Consider the following 20352-nt stretch of genomic DNA (forward strand, 5'->3'; position numbering starts at 1 on the left):
GTAGGACTCGCTGATTATCATGACAACAGTGGCTGACAGCTGTCTATCTAGCGAAAGACGATACCCTAGTAAAACCAGGAGTGATATCTTTTAACAGCACACATCTCCCCACAGATGCCCCTTGCGTTGCTGATAAGAAGCAGCTGTCTGCTATCACTTCACTGTGGCACCCTGAGTCACTCGTTAAACAAGCGGGCAGACAAGCCTATGAATTGCAGCAACAAAACACGGCGTAGCGATGAAACTTCTCTTAAACACTAGTGCAAGGGAGACATAAACATGGCAGTGTAATCTTATAGCTGCAACAGCCTGGGACACATTTAAAGCATGGTGTTGCAGTTAATTTCACCTCATGCGATTACTGTGCAGTAATCTTGGCTGTTCTTCACGGCAGAAACGTGTTCCACTTGATTGCTGCATTATTTCGTTGCGACTGCCAGGGTGGCACAGCACACTGTGAAACAGACACATCAGTGCCATGGTAATGACACAGATCAGGTCACTTATAATGTAAGCACTTGTCTCACATGAGTGGGGGCAGTTCAGCGTTTTCTGCTTACTCGTACAATCGCATGTCTAATTGCACAGCTTTCTATAATGCAGGCACGCAAAACAATGTATCGGCCATAGCTTCCCAACTCTCAGAAGGGATTTAGGATCACAGAGTATTGCCATACTTTTAAAAATTCTTTTTTTTACTTCATAAATGAAAGGTGTTATGAATTATTTCGGTAGAATAGGTTATTTGGACATAGCATAATGTCCAATTAGATGCTGGGACTCTACCGACTCTTTTATGAGGCAACTTGCGTCATGACCAGTGGCAGTTGTATGAAGATATGAACTTGTTACAGTGTGTGGAGATAATTTATAGTCGTCCCCCTCAAAAGAAAAAAAAAACAAGGATAGTATTGTCACGTGGTCGTGACGTCAAAGAACACAGTAGCAATACTGTGGAACACAAAACTAACTTTTATTGGGCGAACCTGTGCCCACAAAAGAGGCTACACTTATAGCACAAAGATAGCGGCGAACACGGTCGGCGATCGTCGAAATCTGATCAGCGGGTCAAGCGCGTTGGCTTTTATAGAGCAGTCATCGAATGTTCCAGACTAAACGTTGGGACCCGCATGCCTTCTACAAAGATCTACACCATTCGTGTCAAGCGATGAAATCAGATAACACAAGGTTCGGCGACAACAGACAGCAGATAGAAGCATCGATAACTTTCCAGAAACTTCGGATACATGCATGCGCGTCCCGCGCTGTGCGATAACATTTGTTAGGCGGCAAAACGTGTCGCCCGATAAAGACAAGTACACGTGTCAATACCCCCCTCTTAAAAAGCATCGACCCGATGCTGCAAACAAACGAAAGTAATAAATAAGCACTCGTAGCAAAGAAAAAAAACAAAATAAGGAAAGTTCATTAGCGTCCGTAAAACGGTTTAAGACGCACCACGTGGACCACTTCAGGTCGTGCGCGACGTCGCTGTGAATGCGAAATGCCGTCTGGCACGACCTCATAGTCCAGTGCGCCAATACGTCGGATGACCTTGTAGGGTCCGAAATAGCGTCGCAGTAGTTTCTCACTGAGTCCTCGTCGGCGTATCGGGGTCCATACCCAAACACGGTCGCCGGGCTGGTACTCGACGTAGCGTCGTCGGAGGTTGTAGTGTCGGCTGTCGGTCCTCTGCTGGTTCTTGATTCGCAGGCGGGCGAGCTGTCGGGCTTCTTCGGCGTGCTGGAGATAGGTAGCGACGTCAAGATTCTCTTCGTCAGTTACGTACGGCAGCATGGCGTCGAGCGTCGTCGTCGGGTTCCTGCCGTAAACCAACTTGAACGGCGTGATCTGTGTTGTTTCTTGCATCGCCGTGTTGTAAGCGAATGTTACGTACGGCAGGACGGCATCCCAGGTCTTGTGTTCGACGTCGACGTACATTGCTAGCATGTCGGCGAGGGTCTTATTCAGCCGCTCCGTAAGACCATTCGTCTGTGGGTGGTAGGCAGTTGTCCTCCTGTGCCTTGTCTGACTGTATTGCAGAATGGCCTGGGTGAGCTCCGCTGTAAAGGCCATTCCTCTGTCGGTGATGAGGACTTCTGGGGCGCCATGTCACAGCAGGATATTTTCGACAAAGAATTTTGCTACTTCGGCGGCGCTACCTTTCGGCAGTGCTTTAGTTTCAGCGAAGCGGGTGAGGTAGTCCGTTGCCACGACGATCCACTTATTTCCGGTTGTTGACGTCGGAAAGGGTCCCAACAGGTCCATACCGATCTGCTGGAATGGTCGGCAAGGAAACTCTATTGGCTGTAGTAATCCGGCTGGCCTTGTCGGCGGTGTCTTGCGTTGCTGACAGTCTCGGCATGTTCTGACATAACGGGCGACGTCGGCGGTCAGGCGCGGCCAATAATACTTTTCTTGTATCCTCGATAGTGTCCGGGAAAATCCGAGGTGTCCAGCAGTCGGATCGTCATGTAGGGCATGCAATACTTCTGGACGAAGTCCTGACGGGACAACAAGAAGGTAGTTGGCGCGCACTGGTGAGTTCTTCTTTACGAGTAGGTTGTTTTGAAGCGAGAACGAAGATAATCCTCGCTTAAATGCCCTAGGGACAACGTCGGTGTGCCCTTCCAAATACTCGATGAGGTTTTTCAACTCCGGGTCTGCTCGCTGCTGTTCAGCGAAGTCTTCTGCGCTTAAAATGCCGAGGAAGGCGTCGTCATCTTCGTCATCTTGCGGCGGCGAGTCAATGGGGGCGCGTGATAGGCAATCGGCATCAGAGTGTTTTCGTCCTGACTTATAGGTTACAGTAATATCATATTCTTGCAGTCTTAGGCTCCACCGCACCAGCTGTCCTAAAGGATCCTTTAAATTCGCTAGCCAACACAAAGCGTGATGGTCGCTGACGACTTTGAATGGCCTGCCATATAGGTACGGGCGAAATTTCGCTGTAGCCCAAACGATGGCGAGGCATTCCTTTTCGGTTGTAGAATAATTGCCTTCCGCTTTTGACAACGACCGGCTAGCGTAAGCTATCACGTGTTCATGACCATCTTTTCTCTGGACTAGCACGGCACCGAGGCCTAGGCTACTGGCGTCAGTGTGGATTTGGGTATCGGCGTGCTCGTCGAAGTGCGCAAGTACGGGCGGCGACTGCATGCGTCGTTTGAGTTCTTGAAATGCGTCGGCCTGCGGCGTTTCCCACTTGAACTCGACGTCACATTTAGTTAGCTGTGTCAGCGGCTCAGCGATTCGTGAAAAGTCCTTGACAAATCGCCTGTAGTAGGCACACATGCCAAGAAATCTACGCACTGCCTTCTTGTCGATGGGCTGCGGGAACTTTGCAATGGCAGCTGTCTTCTGCGGGTCGGGGCGAACTCCAGACTTGCTGATGACGTGGCCTGGGAACAGAAGCTCATCGTAAGCGAAGCGGCACTTTTCTGGCTTCAGAGTGAGCCCTGATGACTTGATGGCCTCTAGTACTGTCGCAAGCCGCCTAAGGTGATCGTCAAAATTTTCGGCGAAGACGACGACGTCATCCAAGTAAACAAGACAGGTTTGCCACTTCAATCCTGCTAACACCGTGTCCATGACGCGCTGGAATGTTGCAGGTGCCGAGCAGAGTCCGAATGGCATGACCTTAAACTCGTAGAGGCCGTCGGCGTGATGAAGGCGGTCTTTTCGCGATCTCTCTCGTCTACTTCTATTTGCCAGTAGCCAGACTTGCGATCCATCGACGAGAAGTATTTTGCGTTGCAGAGCCGATCTAATGCGTCGTCTATCCGTGGTAGGGGGTATACATCCTTCTTTGTGATTTTGTTCAGTCGACGATAATCGACGCAGAAACGTAAGGTGCCGTCCTTTTTCTTCACCAAGACAACAGGGGATGCCCACGGGCTTTTCGACGGCTGGGTGATGTCGTCGCGCAGCATTTCTTCGACTTGTTGTCTTATAGCTTCACGTTCTCGTGGCGATACTCGGTAAGGGCTCTGGCGGAGTGGTCGAGCGCTCTCCTCGGTTATTATGCGATGCTTGGCGACTGGTGTTTGTCGAATCCTCGATGACGTCGAAAAGCAGCCTTTGTATCGTTGGAGCAGACTTTTGAGCTGCTGTTGCTTACACACGGAGAGACTTGGATTAATGTCGTAGTCTGGTTCGGGAACCATGGTCGTCGGGGTAGATGCGGCGGAATCCGAGAGGACAAACGCATTACTGGTTTCCAGAATTTCCTCGATGTACGTGATCGTCGTGCCCTTGTTAATGTGTTTGAACCCCTGGCTGAAGTTTGTCAGCAACACCTCAGTTTTTCCTCCATGCAGTCGAGCGATCCCTCTTGCGACGCAAATTTCACGGTCTAGCAGTAGACATTGGTCACCCTCGATGACGCCTTCTACGTCGGCAGGCGTTTTGGTGCCTACGGAAATGACAATGCTGGAGCGAGGCGGGATGCTGACTTGACTTTCGAGCACACTTTAGGCACGGTGACTACTAGAGCTCTCCGACGATATCGCTCGATCTTCCGACAACGTTATGGACTTCGAATTCAGGTCAATGATTGCGCCGTGTTGGTTCAGGAAGTTCATGCCGAGAATGACGTCTCGCGAACACTGTTGGAGGATAACGAAGGTGGCAGGGTAAGTCCGGTCATGAACGGTAATTCTTGCCGTGCAGATTCCAGTTGGCGTAATCAGGTGTCCTCCAGTGGTCCGAATTTGGGGACCCTCCCATGCAGTCTTAACCTTCTTCAACTGGGCGGCGATGTGTCCACTCATTACGGAGTAATCGGCCCCTGTGTCGACTAAGGCAGTGACTGCGTGGCCGTCGAGAAGCACGTCGAGGTCGGTGGTTCTTTGTCTGGCGTTGCAGTTGGGTCTTGGCGTCGGATCACGGCTGCGTCGTGTTGAACTGAAGCTGGAACGTCGCGTCGTCAAGTCGTCTTTCGTCGGTGTAGTCTTGGCTTCCCGACTTCTTCGGGACGGCGGAGTGTCGTCATTAGGTCGTCGAGATGGTTTCTTGGTCGTCTTCGTCGGCGGCGGAGGATCTTCGTCAGTTCGACGAACAGCAACCGCACCTCCATCGGTTGCTGCTTTTAGTTTTCCGGATATGGGCTCGCAGAGCGGCCCCGGGCTGGGCCGGTGTATGGTCGGCGCTGCGGCGACAGGTAGCGGCCTGGTGACGGCGAACGGGACGGTTGTCGAGGGCTCCATTGAGTAGCGGCGAGGTAGTCGGCGATGTCACGTGGGCGCTCTCCAAGCTGTGGACGCGGCGCGTTGACGGCGAAACCTCTCAGTCCCAAGTCGCGGTATGGGCATCGGCGATACACATGGCCGACTTCTCCGCAGTGATAGCAGAGCGGGCGGTGGTCGGGGGCTCGCCAAATGTCTGTCTTTCTCGGGTAGCTGCGCTGCGCGACGGGTGGGCACGCTGGCGGCGGCGGCGGTGGTCGACGGAATTGCGGCGTTGCAGGGCCCTGCCGCGGTCGTGGAGGGGGACCTTGACGGCGGGCGACGGCGGCGTAGGTCATCGCTTCTGGCTGGGGCTGCGATGATTGTGGTTGTAACTCGGGAACTCCGAGCGATCGCTGAACTTCTTCTTTGACAATTTCGGCGACTGTGGCCACTTGAGGTTGCGACGAAGGGAAGATCCTTTGAAGCTCCTCTCATACGACTGCCCTGATGGTCTCGCGCAGGTTGTCGGTGGCCAGTGACTGAACTCCGGCGTAGTTTGTCGAGCTCGTGCGGTGGTTGAATTGCCGGTTCCGCATTTCGAGTGTCTTCTCAATGCTCGTGGCCTCGCGAAGGAACTCTTCTACGGTCGTCGGTGGGCTTCGTATCATTGCGCCGAAAAGTTCCTCCTTTACACCACGCATCAGCAGGCGGACTTTCTTCTCCTCGGACATTTCCGGGTCGGCGTGGCGGAACAGACGGTTCATTTCCTCAGTGAAGATCGCGATCGTCTCATTCGGCAGCTGCGCTCTGGTCTCCAGTAGAGCTTGGGCTCGCTCTTTTCGCACGACGCTTGTAAATGTTTGCAGAAAGCCGCTTCGGAACAGGTCCCACGTCGTCAAAGTGGCTTCTCGATTCTCGAACCACGTCCTGGCGGCGTCCTCCAATGCGAAATAAACATGTCGCAGCTTGTCCTCGTTTGCCCAGCTGTTAAATTTAGCGACCCTCTAATACGTTTCCAGCCAGCTTTCCGGGTCCTCAAATGTGGAACCGCGGAACGTCGGTGGTTCCCTGGGCTGCTGCAGCACGATGGGGGACGCTGGGGCTGCCATTGGAGTTGCCTTGGGCACAATCTTCTTGGTCTCAGGTAACAGTCCGTGCTCCGGGGGCAGCTGTTGAAGACGGCGGCTTGCTCGATGTTCCGGGACGGCGCTGGTGTTGTCTTTGCGGTCCGGGCTTGAGTTACGGCTTGTCGGGGGCGTCCGGTACATGAAGGTAAAGCACCTCCACCAGATGTCACGTGGTCGTGACGTCAAAGAACACAGTAGCAATACTGTGGAACACAAAACTAACTTTTATTGGGCGAACCTGTGCCCACAAAAGAGGCTACACTTATAGCACAACGATAGCGGCGAACACGGTCGGCGATCGTCGAAATCTGATCAGCGGGTCAAGCGCGTTGGCTTTTATAGAGCAGTCATCGAATGTTCCAGACTAAACGTTGGGACCCGCATGCCTTCTACAAAGATCTACACCATTCGTGTCAAGCGATGAAATCAGATAACACAAGGTTCGGCGACAACAGACAGCGGATAGAAGCATCGATAACTTTCCAGAAACTTCGGATACATGCATGCGCGTCCCGCGCTGTGCGATAACATTTGTTAGGCGGCAAAACGTGTCGCCCGATAAAGACAAGTACCGTATTTACACGATTGTAAGTCGACCCCTTTTTTTAAATTTGAAAGTCTGAAGTTGGGGGGTCGACTTACAATCGAAACCGAGACATGGCCCTGCCAAAAAAAAAGCGATACCAACGGGAGCTACAACGTAGTTACAATTTTATGTGTGCTCTATGGCCCTATCCGTATCTTTTTGCTATCCCGCGTGTTTGTTCGCTTTTCGGAAGGGTTTTTCAACATTTTTGAGAGTCTTGCAGTGCATGCAACACTCATGGGGGGGTGTCGATAGTTGATGGAAGCGCCGCTGTTCCGATTTGTGGCGGCACCCTCAGAACGGCGGCGCTTGCGGGGAGTATCGGTAGTTCATGGAAGAGCAGACACCGCTCGCGGGTTTCTCTTTCTCTGTTTAAAGCACGACCGGCTTTACTAGTCGCTCGTGGTTTATAGGCATTGGTATTGGTTTGACGCGTTCCACTTGACTGCCGGCTACGTGCTACTTCTATGCTTCCCCAGTCGTCATGAGTGCTCCAGGCCCACTAATCGTTCGGCACTCGTTCACAGCAGCGTTCAAGAGGGCTGCCATCCTTTACGCCGAAGAAACAAATCACTGCGCAGCGGGCCGCAATTTCGATGTTTCTAAACGGGTGGTGCGAGAGTGGCGACTGCAGCGAAGCGAAATGTGTGACGGCGAGTGAGAAATTTCCCACGTGCCGAAGTCTGGACGGTTTCCGGAGCTGTAGGCTAAGCTTGCGGCGTACGTCGCTGAAATGCGTGATCGGTCCCTGCCAGTGAAGTGCGACGTGGTCATGAAACAAGCCCGGACCTTCGCCTTAATTTTAAGGTTCTGCTCCACCGTGAGTACAATGAGTGGCTGGCGGCAGAAGACTGCGAATTTACGCCAACCGGACCTGTCAAAAGAGCCTCCCTGACGGCTGCGTGTGGCTGGGTGCATTTGGCGTGGGCTGCTGTTCTGCAAGATGTCCTGGTGCGGTCGTTTGCCAAATTTGAAATTTCGCTGGACCACAACGCGCTGTGGGACCGCAGCAACGATGACGATGGCAGCACTAGTGAAGACGAGTAGTCCAGTGACCATGTCAGCTACTAATAAATTTTCGTTATCGAATGCGCCCTCGGGTATGCTCTCTGATTTTTTTTTTTTTCCGGTCAAGCGATATGGGGGGGTCGACTTACATTCGAGTCGACTTACAATCGTGTAAATACGGTACACGTGTCAGTATGATGGAAGTGGCAGTTCCTCTTCTCGTGGAAACGTTATGCACCTACATGTATTTCACAGATATGGGCTTTCACCTTTGGTGGGCAAACCCGAAGCACATTCGGTTTCATTGTGCAAGAACAAACTGCATTTACTCTCAAAGAACTTTGCTTTTATACTGCGCACCTGAAGTCTGCAACAAGCAGCATTAAGAGCATCTGCCATCATGCTACAACTTTTATGGCTTTATTTTAAGATGACAGATTTTTAGCGCTCGTTTACAATTGTCTTATTGGCGCAAATATTTTAAGATATTTTATTTGCATATAGCATAGAGCAGAAACTGCTTCAAAAGAAAGACAAATACAGACACTGAATAATATTTATAGTCCAATTTTTTTAACCCATTGATTACATAGACGTACCCATGCAGCAGCGACGCCAATTGATAGAACCAATGTATAATGGCAACCAAATCTCTGACAGCTGCTATATGGATATTGCATTCATAAACCTCACAGATGTTTCGTATTTTTCCGCATATAACCCGCCACCACATATAACACGCACCTCCCAATTACAACCTGGAAGGAAAAAAAAATCCATGTTTATAACCGGCAGAAATAACTGCGTACAACAATGCTAAAAAAGTTGCAAAAACAGTCTACATTCACGGATGCACCACTTGTCCATGCCGTATCTTTGGCCAGCAGCTCGGTACCCCATGCTCTCTCTTTGGCGATACCGATAAAGCTGGATTCAGACGATAGATGTGATCGCAGACGATTCAGTCACGTGACACGAATTGGGTCACCTCTCCGCTTGCATACATATGACAGAGGACGACAACGCGGACAGAGCAGCTCTCGCATGGGCAATGGCTATGGAGCAAACGCGACGCAGCCGAAAATTGCAATGGTGATTTGGCTCTCCACCGTATCGCGAAGCACTTTGCGCAGACCAAGGGAGCACCGTGGGAACGGGTGACGTACGAGTTTGATGGCGCTGCATGTGGTATTTGCTAACTACTAACCACAAAATGGCGACCAGTAATGAGGATGAGAATGGGTGAAGGAAGCTTCAACATGCAGGGTTGGGGAGGGGTTCCCAAGGAGACAACGAAACCTTGAATGGCAGAGCACCTTGCTTTAAGATGTGTTTTCACGGCAGCGTATACCATGGTTCTATGCTGCCGTGAAGCCACACTTCAAGGTGAAATTCACATATAACCCACAACCCAGCTCTACTGTTAACTTTTATGTTTTTGTCTGTGGATTATGCTATACGCAAAAATACAGTTTCTGCTTGTCTGTGGCTCAGATCATTGTTGCTGCGACTTATATAGAGCAGAGTGCCTGTTCACAGCATCCCTACAGAGCAAAGTCTGACTCTGTAATAAACAATAAACACATTAAACATTAAGATAATTTTAACCACTTTCTAAAAAATTTTAGTGGTGCTTCTACTGTCGTGTTTTTCCAGTGCAAAGGTGGGCAGGTCTGCATCATTGTTAAAGGGCCCGTAAACAACCCCGACATCATGAATTTATAATATAGAGCCAGTTGTGTACAAGTTGTCTACAATGAACATGCAGCCGCAAGAACTTTTGAAAACGATACCGGAAAAGCAGAGTTACAGGCGTTTGACGATCAAGAATGTGGCTGCCAGTTCTTTCTCCCTCTCCTTCGCGTATCTCCCCTTGAGCGGTCTCTTCTTCTCACCGTGTACTCCTCTAAGCTGCATTAAATGGCACGTGAAAATTTTTTCTCATTTCGAAAGACTGTCCACGCCCAGCTGCGACTCGTCATGCAATACTGCGGCAGCAGGTGTTCGTTTTTGCCCTCTGCTCCGTCGAGGCCCGAGCCAGCAAACATGAACCAGCATCACAAGCGCGCGAAGCGCACTCGTGATGTGGCATCACAACCAGTGGGAAGTTGCGCTGCTACAGATGCTGCCAGCTCTTTCACTCATCTGGCCATTTGACACTTTTGCATTAAAAAAGGGAAAGTGCAAACACATGGACGAAGGAGCCCCGCAGCCGTCGGTGCTTTGCCAGACTTGTAACATCGTACTGTACCGCTGTGTTTGCAAAGACAAGCCATTTCCATTTGCGGGGTCTACATCACCAGCACCTCCGTGAAAAACAAAAGCTGAAACATTGCATTGGTGCGGAAAAGGACTTGTGTTATGAGTTTCCTATTTTTTTTCTTTTGTAAATGTGTTCTTGAAACATGAGATATGTGGCACTGCGAATCACCAACCGAAACACATAACACATGTGTGCACAAGCAAGCAACACAACTGGGAAGTGCAGACATGTGACTGGCGCCAACTGCATGGAGGCAGTTGATGAACCGGAAGTTGTAGGTTCTCGTTGGTCGACCAGTCGACAGCGTTTGCCTTGTCGACGTCACCTGGAGCACCCTGTTGAAATCGCGATTCCCAGAGAGGCACTGGAAATGCCAGGAGAGGAGCATGGGATTGCTTTTTGAAATTGTGGTGTCCCCGTGTTGCACAGCTCTGTCGCGTTCACCGAAGATGATCGTCACGATGCCCTGTACACAATGTCCGCTAATTGAAACGTGTGAAAACATGTCATGCGGATGCCTGGGGTTCCTTTAAGTGGCCAGTGGTTTTGTTCTTGGCTTCAGTTAGAGGAAGCCGAACACATTTCGCTGGTATTCTCATCAAAGATGTGAAGCCTGCTTTCGGAAATGTTGCCTAGTGCCACGGAACGGTAAAAACCAGACTATAGCATGTCTCCATTAGGATGCCCACCAAGCGTCTGTTGATGTAAAATGGCTGGGTCGAGTCCAAGTGTCCAGTTTATTAAACACGTTGAGTGAAATAATGTCTAAGTTTATGCCATTGTGCGAATAGCTAGAATTCTCAGCTCAGCTCTTTTGACTCCCACAAAAATTCAAAGATATAACCAAAACCCACATTACACATGTATTGTTTAATGTGGAATGTAAAGCGTTACACACGCTCTACCAATGGAGCTACGACGGTGGCTATTGTCTCGTCCACTTTCTTGGGAGATGCAAGGATCAATTTGACTACTCCTTACACTCTCATACATTGACTTGTTAAGTTTTTTTTTGTGCTCTGTGTATATAGCATTCACAAAGAACAGAGGTGAACTTATTTGCTAACCCCCCCGCATTTCTCATGTCCACTGGATATCCTTGGGTTTCACCAGTTACGATGTACTCATCAGCAGGTGCTTCCTTGTTGCTTAGTTGTGATTTTTTTGTCTAATATGAACATGAGCCCTGCAAGGGGCCGAGTGTGTTATAGATGTTACATGTTGCTTAAGATGTACTGGCTGATGATATGCTGCGCTTTCTTGAATGTAAGCATATTCTTAAGCAGGGAGTTGCACCCTATTATTGGGCCAAAAAAATTTTTTTTACATGACTTCAAGCAAGTGTGACTTGGTGGTGTAGCTGGCATCAAAGTGAAGTGCTTTTAATAGGCTCAGTGAAACATGACAGAAATTACTCATGTACTGCAAGCACATTATCCAATATGAGGGCTTGTGTCAAGTGACAGGGCATCTGAGTGACTCTAAACAAGCATGGTGATAGTCATATCTTTTACTGTTTGACCATAATTCCTATCACTTTCTTATTGCATTGGAAATGAGTTTTCTTGAGGTTGTGTTATCTGCCTTAAGTACTCTCCTTAAATAAATGACGTGAAAAGAAAAGTGGGGAGGGGGCGTAGGGAGCTGCTTTGATTCATGTAAATGTAAATGCATTATGTTGCCTTGTGATCAAAAACCAAGCAAGTTGGTGCATAGGCTTTTTGCTTAGCTCAGTGTTGCCGAGGTAGTATGTATATTTTGAAATTGTTTTGAGAGAGCAGGTTGAGGATGAAACTTTATGGTGGGAGTGTTACAGGAAATATCTGTTAATTCTTACTTATCGATAATACCCCAGGGCCATATAGCATTAAAGAGGGTTGTGGTTACAAAGCATTAGAACAAGTACAGTGAGTTGTGATAATATAACGTAAAGATACTCCTGATTATACAGTGTTAGCTAATGTTTCACAATAAAGTTTGCTTCTGGGGATGACTACGACACTTGAGGGAAGGTGGTTCTATTCCTTTGAAGTGCAGGGTATGAAAGACTGGGAAAAAGTATGTGTAACATGAATCAATTCCTACCCTACTACAGGTATCAACACGGTTTGAAATGTACTGTGGCCTCAGTAGAAGGTCGTCATAGGGTGAAGTATGATGAAAAATATTATGAAATAGCGAAAGGGGGAGACTAGTGACTTTACGATGATTGACTAGTGGAACAAGTGTGAGGTTAGATTGCATTGAGGCTATACTTGCAGTATGATCAATCAATCAATCAATCAATCAATCAATCAATCAATCAATCAATCAATCAATCAATCCCATTTTCAGCAGCAATGCATGTGTTGTGTTTGTGTTTCACTGTTTGGCCTTGTTTCCTGTGAGCACTGCGTGAAGCTCAAGATGCGGTCAATGTATTGCCTCTGTGCAGCGATTGAGCTGTCGCTGAGGGACTCCCCACCAAAGAGTAGCAGCGGTGGAGTGGGAGGAGTGGGGCTGTACCCACGTGCCCCATCGCCTGCGTCGGCTGCGCTGGCACCCGAAAGTAGCTCTTCACCCTTGGTAGACGGGGCTCCACGTGAACCGCGCAAGGTGCGTGCGCTGTACGACTTTGAAGCAGCCGAGGACAACGAGATCACCTTCAAAGGGGGCGAGCTGCTGCTTGTGCTCGACGACAGGTGAGTTGCCAGTAGTGGAAGAGGTGCCGCATCACCAGTGGGCAGTCGGGGCACGGTTACGTGGCTGGTGAAGTACCTAACTGCTGCCATCAGCTTTGCTGTTGCGAGAGATGTTTGATCTGGTTATTCAGATGCTCTGGACTGTGTGGAGAGCACTGTGTTTTATTAGTCCATCAATCAGTGGTGCATTGTTAATCATTACACCTACAGTGCAAGCTTCATAAAGGCAGGAATGACCTTTGAACTCTTTGGCTTGTCGGACGGGTTTGTCTGCTACAAGAAGTGAACACAGTGCAAGTAGTGTTGAAGTGCAGAGATAAAATTTTTGGGAAAACAGCCGTTAAGTTGCAAAACAATGCACACATGTGCATACAACGATCAAAATATATGTTACACTTCACTTACAATACCAGTGTGCTACATGTACATTTAAGAGCAGTTTAATACGGTCTGCGAGATTATTTTGGGTGTACATCAGTTTGTTTCAAAATGTTCCTTGTACTGTCCCTACTCTAATGCAAGAAGTGAGCATTGCTGCATGCAGTGCAACATTTTTTAGTTTTCAAAATTCAAAACAGAAACAGAAAAGGAGTGACATCCTCACTTGCCTTTTGCTTGGCCTGTAACATAAGCTGCAATATACCAACAAGAGCAGTGCTCTCATGAAAGGGTGCTGGAAGCTCACCTTCTAAGGTGGCCGTGTCACTTCTGCCTGTGCCCTCTCCCCCCTTTCTTTTCATAGTTCCATTTGGGGTGCAAGCAAGGCATACTGAAGCTGCTGACGTCGGAGATGTGTCGATGTATAAACTGAGCAGGACTCTTTCGGGTGTTAAAGGTGGGCAGCTTGTATTGAGATAGCCCCAAAGCAGCAAAAGAAATGAGCCAGAGGGGATGCCCAAAGAAAGAGAGGTATCTGTTGAGTTGAGGTGACCAGCAGTGCCCTTGGAGCCACATTTGTAACTTTCTTGTTGTTGCACCATTTGTTTTTGTGCTTGCTTGTTTTGCCACTAAAAAGGCTGTAGAACTTAAACTTTTTTGGCATCTCCTTGTGGAGTGTAAATGAAAAATGCTCAAACTGCACGTTCAACTGATCTTGGGGAAAATCTGTCGCAGTAGCTTGGTGGCTGTGGCATTGTGCTGCCGAGCTCAAACTTGCAGGTTCGATGCTGGATGTGGCGGCCATTTTGGTGACTATTATGGCATTATTTCTATATAAAGTAGGTGGCATCGCTGCAGGTCGGTCGGAATAGTTCTGCAGCTCTGAAAAATCGGGCTCTCAAAAATCACCGCCGATCCACTCCTGTGAAGGTGGTTGGTTAGCGAAGCTGTAGATATGTTGTGCCTAATGTAGGGCAACTTGTCAAACAGTGTTCTCATGATGTGCAACGATTATGCACATTGCTCTTAAAAATGATCTATGACACAAACGCACATTTTAGTGCAGTTTGCAAAACCTTCATTTTATTTATTACTTTGAAATTACTGCCATAATTGCTTTGTGGTTGCTATTATAGATCATTATCATCATCATCAGCCTTGCTACGCCCACAGCAGGGCAAGGGTCTCTCCCATACTTCTCCAACTACCCCGGTCATGCGCTAATTGTGGCCATGTTGTCCCTGCAAACTTCTTAATCTCATCCGCCCACCTAACTTTCTGCCGCCCCCTGCTACACTTCTCTTGGTATCCAGTCCGTAACCCTTAATGACCATCGGTTATCTTCCCTCCTCATTACATGTCCTGCCCATGCCCATTTCTTTTTCTTGATTTCAACTAAGATGTCATTAACTCGTGTTTGTTCCCTCACCCAATCTGCTCTCTTCTTATCCCTTAACGTTACACCCATAATTCTTCTTTCCATAGCTCGTTCTGTTGTCTTCAATTTAAGTAGAACCATTTTTATAAGCCTCCAGGTTTCTGCCCCGTAGGTGAGTACTGCTATTATACACACAGATGTTTTCCATTCTTATTTGAACAAATTTTGGCCAAACTTAAATTGATGCATGACTCGTGCACAGTAGTTAGTTGAATCGGATCGTTGAAGTAACCGAGGCCAAACTCTTCGATAAAGTGAGTGAACCACTGCTTTGTTTATAGTTTTGAGATGTCTACATTAAAGTACCTCTACCGTGTGCCTCGTCACCAGTCATGTGGTTCCATAGCTCTTTTTATTTGTGCGTTTCGTATTGAAATGAAAGCTGTGCCCTATGTTTGTTTCATGCCTGTGTCTTACGGGGGTATGAAACATTGCTCCTGGCCCTGCGTGCTGGCGGGATTGGCCCACTGGGTTTTCTGCCAACGTGATGGATGCGAAAAAATTGCCAGCTTCGGTGTAAAATCTGGCCAGCGACTTAGCTTTTGTGATGTCAGTTGGACACTTGTCTTCATGATGCCTAGTACTTTTCATCAATTTGAAGGTGCCTTTTGTTTGAGTACATTTTTCTTCGCTTGTGAGCAGTGTATCATTGATCCTCCTGTCTCCATCTATTGCAGTGATCCCAACTGGTGGAAGGGCTCCAACCATCGAGGAGAGGGCCTTTTCCCAGCAAACTTTGTCACTGCGGACCTTGAAGAAGGTGGGCCTTCTTCCATTTTGGTGCATTCGTGTCGCGAGTGCCTATAGGCATCTATGTGATGCTCTTGCTGCATTATTGAAGAAAACATAGTACCAAAGTTGCAGAATTGAAAAGACACACACAAGATGAAATCTGTAGTCTTTTGCATCTGTCTCCATTTCTTCTCATTTTGTCATATTCTGCTACAGTTTCTTCAACGATACAGTTTTGTTTCGTGCACGTTCCTTTCTGAATGCAAACAAATGTGCTGCCTTCCCTCCTGCCGCTTCTAATGTGCAAGTGGTGGATGCGACGATGTGGCTGTGAATAGTTGCACCATAGTTGGCTGTTGCTATTGCAGCCCTGTACGTGGGAGCGAAAGCTGTTATTTGTGGAGGCACTTGAAGCACAATCAATTGGGTAATGAGGGATGCAGCTGCAACGAACAGGTGTCATGCTTCCTTCAGCCTTTGGTTACATGTCGCCTCATGCTGTAACCAATGAAGTTGCATAGACTTGCCCAGTATTCCATAACTTCTCTGTAATCATTACGTGAGAAGCAATTGAACGGTTGCATACTCAATGCTCCGTGAGGAAATCTAAAATTTTTTCTTAGCATTTTTTCACTTGCCTAATTTGGTGGAGCCTCTTGTGTTTGATTGCATTGCCTTTCTCGAGCATAACGCAGGCATGATCCATAGTTACGCCCATTTTGTTCCCTTTTTTGTAGCAGTGGGAAGGCAGTTGTACATTATTACTGTCTAGATGCAAGTACAGTAAAACCTCGTTATAACAAAGTTGAAGGGGGGGGTCGTAATTACTTCATTATAACCATCAACCTCCGCCGCGGGTCAGCCCGGCATTGCACTGTCTTTGGGATCAGCCCACATATGGGCAGTGCTTAATGCTTGCTTCACCTCCGCCGTGGGTTGGGCCGGTATTGCACTATCTTTTGGATTGGCCCACGTATGGAGAGTTTTTGCTTACGACATGAAAATTTCCTTGGACGGTTAAGGTATACAGCTTCACTGTAAATGTGGCTCAGTTTAGAGCAGTGTAGCCACGGTAAGTAATGCATGCTTTAATGCATTTATGTTCTCATTCACTCAACATGTAAGCCAGAAAAGATAATTTGTTAATATGTGCTCTGACTACTTGGCGCATAAACACAAAACAAAAATGTTCGAAACACAAGTAAACAAAAGAAAAATGAAGTAAAGGAATAAAAAGAAAAGAGCAGCACATACAGGTAGTAAAAAGATGGACTTTTAATATACAAAATGGAACAGCATATCTCCCACACTGTAGTTCAAACATACTGTTGATATGTACGTGGTGTCATTTTGAAGTAGGCAGTATCGGAACTGTTTGCAGTACTGTATTCAAATGCGTTAACCCTATGAGGGTCAAATTATTTTTAAAAAAAACTTTCCCAGGTGGTCAAATTACTTTATTGCGGATCTTGAATGTACAAAATGTATAAAATCGGGAATAAGTAGTAAAAAATAATTAGGAACAGTATTTTGGTGTCGGCATCACTCAGAACTGCAATATGTTCAATAGTATTTCCAAGCGTGGTACTCCTTGAAACACGGGTCTAGGCACAGCGCCTTATCGCAGTCTGCACACCTAAAATGTGTACTCTTGGAGCGAGGAGTTGTGTTGGCGCACACATGACATCTCTGCGTGTGGCTGCCTTGGGCAGAGGTCCGAGGCACCCTCTCGCGAAAGCGCGTTGCCACTGAGAGCGAGAATACCTCGTGAACGGTGCTGATAAGCAAGCTAAGAGCAGCGTCAATCAAGATAGAAATCAACTTCCACCGCCCTGCAAGAGAGTGCCGACAAAGAAAAAAATGACGTTTCGCGCGCCTCCGTTGCGATCACGCGGCGAAACCGAAACCGTCAAAGGGGCGTTGCCGCAGTCTGAGCGACGCGCTGAAGCTAGCAATCAGCTCTGTTTATCTCCCCAAGAAGGTAGCACCAATTTCAAACGCATCTTGTAAGTGCTAAGAGGTGGCAGCACCTCCCGGTGAGCACGCATCATCATTATGGCGCAAAATTTCAAACGGAGGGTCGAAACCGTACCTGTACGGCCAAGACCTTGTGGGACAGAAAACCGCCGGCGTACATTACGGCGAAAACCTTCAAAGGGTTTATTAAAGGGTGTCTCAGATATTTCAATTGAGCTTCTTGGTTCACATATACTATTTACTGTAAAGTGCAGGCAAGAGTGGATTTGAGCTTCCTTAACTCTGTGAAACTACTTCATTCGTGCTCAGACATGGTGCAGTATTCTCGAGCAGTCACTTTCAGGGGTACAACCACTTTAGTGAAATTTTGCATGGCTTGGCACCGAATGCATTGGCGAATACTCCTGGCAATGTTACTGGCACTGTGTGAAGATAGTGAGCTTGGCACAGTGCCAGGAAGACTGTTAGCCGTACCTTCCAGCACTTCCAGTGCCGAGTCGTGCACAATCTTGCCATAAGGATTGAATCTCCGGAAGTGATTGCTCGAAAATGGTTGTATAGTGCCCTTGACCTGAGGTTGAAATAGGCTGGTTGCCAGATCACTCCTTGGTGAATGCAAGATGTGAGAGAGCATGACGAGGATGTATGTAGGACGCTCACAGTGCTTTGTTGCCTTTGTTGCAGGCCGCCCTCCAGAGCCTGAAGTTCAGCCTGAGCCGGAAGCACCCGTCACAGAGCCCGAACCGTTGCGTGTGGATCCTGTGAGTAGGAAGCACCAGCTTGTTTGCGGTTAGGTGCCGTTGCTTGGCACACATTACAGGGTCGAACGTTGGTTACAGTAAGCCCTCAATAACTTGGAACTGTGATATCTTGAAATATCAGTCAGGTTGCAATTTTTTCTTACCGGCGTAACGGCTCCATGTGCTTTTCACCCCTTGCTGCTTCCCGGGCGCATCTAACAAGCCGCGGCTGCCGGCGTTGAAGAATGGCACTGCTATAACAACTGCAAAGAGGTGTCACGGGTGGCAAGTGATATGCGAGCACCGCCGAGGCATCACTTTGGTCGCACCAAAAGGAGCCTATTAAAAATTGTGAGAAGGCTGCCACGGCAGCCTGTCAGCTTGAGAAATCCAGAAGAAACACTGAGGAGAGATCGGCACAAGCATCTCGCCATGTACTTGCTACTGGCTTGCACGAGAAAAGCCTGTGTCCATCAGCCTCGCATGCTTTACACGAAGCTTGCCGACATCCTTCTCCAAGGCATCGAAGTGCTCCACGTAGTGCAGCGGAAGGTTCCTCGTGAAAACGAAGCCCCGGAGGGGACTGAATCATCTGCAGAGCCTCCTATGAGGACAACGTTGAGGCGGGCCTGCCCTACCACGTCAACGCTGCCATCGTTGCCACGCCCAAATTTTGAGCTTGAGAAAGGGTTGCAGCTTACAGTTTGGAAAATACGATACTTGGATTTAGGTGAACATTAAAGAGCCCCATATTGTCAAAAAGTAATCTGGAGACCCCAAGGTGGTGTGCTTCATAATTATACTGTGGTTTTGGCACATAAAACCCCAGAGTTTTAATTAAATTTTAGAGATGACGTTAAGGGGATACTGCATCTAGAATAACAATACAGTCGAGCCCGGATATATCGAACCCGCATATTTCGAATTATTGGCTATATCAAACACACAGATTACCCCCTTGAAAATACTATGTAAAAGTATAGGATAATTGCGTAGTATATCGAATTCCATTTTCGTCGGACATTCGATATATCGAACGCCGCGCCGTGCCCCTGGAAGGTGCGCTTTTCCCAAAGACATTCGTGTCCGGTCCTCAGGGGAAAACATTTCCGCAGTGTCAGTCAGCAATCTCCTCCTGTGCGCATGCGCGGCCGTCGCCTAGTGACGGAGACGCAGAGCCTTTCCCCCGTTCTTGCGCCCCACCGGCGCGAGCTCTCTCACTCCTCTACTGCCGGCATGTGCATTGGGCAAGGGCATTGGAGCTCAGTGAAGAGAGTGCGTGGCATAGAGACGCGGCGACGTTTCCAAGCCATGCTTCCTGGGAAAAGGGAGAAAGAGAGAGAGTGAGGGGTTGGCACGGTCGCTTGTGGGCCAGGGGAGACAAGAGAGCCAGAGAGGGCTCAAAAAACAAACACAGCGCCTTCGACGGCATATTCCGCCGATCTTTTTCCCCGCTCTCTTCTTTCTTTTCCCTTCGTCGTTCCTTCGAAGCCCCATTGACTGCCGCTCGAACAGGCTTTGCTAGGACTGCTCCATCTGCGCATCGCGCGTTTTGTTGTGCGTACCTCTGTTTCAACGTGCCGTGTGTAGCGTGTGGGATTGCGGTCATCTGGTGAGCTATGGCATCCGCGGACATAAAAAAGAGGAAGAATCTGGACTTTGCAAGAAAGCTTGAAGTAATTCGGCGTGTCGAGAATGGAGAAAAGAAGTTCTCCGTGGCAGACGCATTCGGCATTCCGCGGAGTACTTTAAGTACGTTGTTAAAAAACAAGCAGGACATCAAGCTTAAAGCAGGTGAGGAAAGTCGCTCGGGAGCGAGTCGTGTGCGCCCTGCTGCTTTTGACAAAGTGGAGAAGGCACTCTATACGTGGTTTCTTGAAATCCGAGCGAAAAATATTCCGGTGGATGGCCCGATGTTAATCGAAAAGGCCAAATGGTTTGCTACAGCTCTTGGCGAAGAGAACTTTTGCGGTGGCACTGGATTTAAAAACCGCCACGGCATTGTAGGAAAGGCCATTTCAGGCGAAAGTGGGGCTGTCAGCAGCCAGGAAATGCAGCAGTGGCTTTCTGAGGAGTGGCCGAAGATCACTGAGAAGCTTTTGCTTGCAGAAATCTTCAATGCAGACGAAACTGGTCTCTTTTGGCAAATGTTGCCAAATAAGACACTTGCTCTTCGTGGAACCTCATGCCACGACGGTAAAATGAGCAAAGTGCGTGTGTCGGTGCTGCTTGCAGCCAACATTGACGGCTCCTG

The 20352-nt window shown here is 48.4% G+C and overlaps 1 protein-coding gene across 2 annotated transcripts in view; it reads left to right on the top strand.

The window, feature by feature from the left end:
• Stam (signal transducing adaptor molecule) overlaps window positions 1-20352 on the top strand; it is a 61720-nt gene that overhangs the window by 23134 nt on the left and 18234 nt on the right. For both annotated transcript variants that reach the window (XM_050177764.3, XM_050177765.3), the window contains 3 exons: window positions 12587-12833; window positions 15327-15409; window positions 18043-18119. In XM_050177764.3, coding sequence (XP_050033721.2) covers window positions 12587-12833; window positions 15327-15409; window positions 18043-18119 — 407 coding nt within the window. The remainder of the gene's footprint in view (window positions 1-12586; window positions 12834-15326; window positions 15410-18042; window positions 18120-20352) is intronic.

Source organism: Dermacentor andersoni, chromosome 4 (assembly GCF_023375885.2).
Source record: "Dermacentor andersoni chromosome 4, qqDerAnde1_hic_scaffold, whole genome shotgun sequence".
Classification (NCBI taxonomy): Eukaryota; Metazoa; Arthropoda; class Arachnida; order Ixodida; family Ixodidae; genus Dermacentor; species Dermacentor andersoni.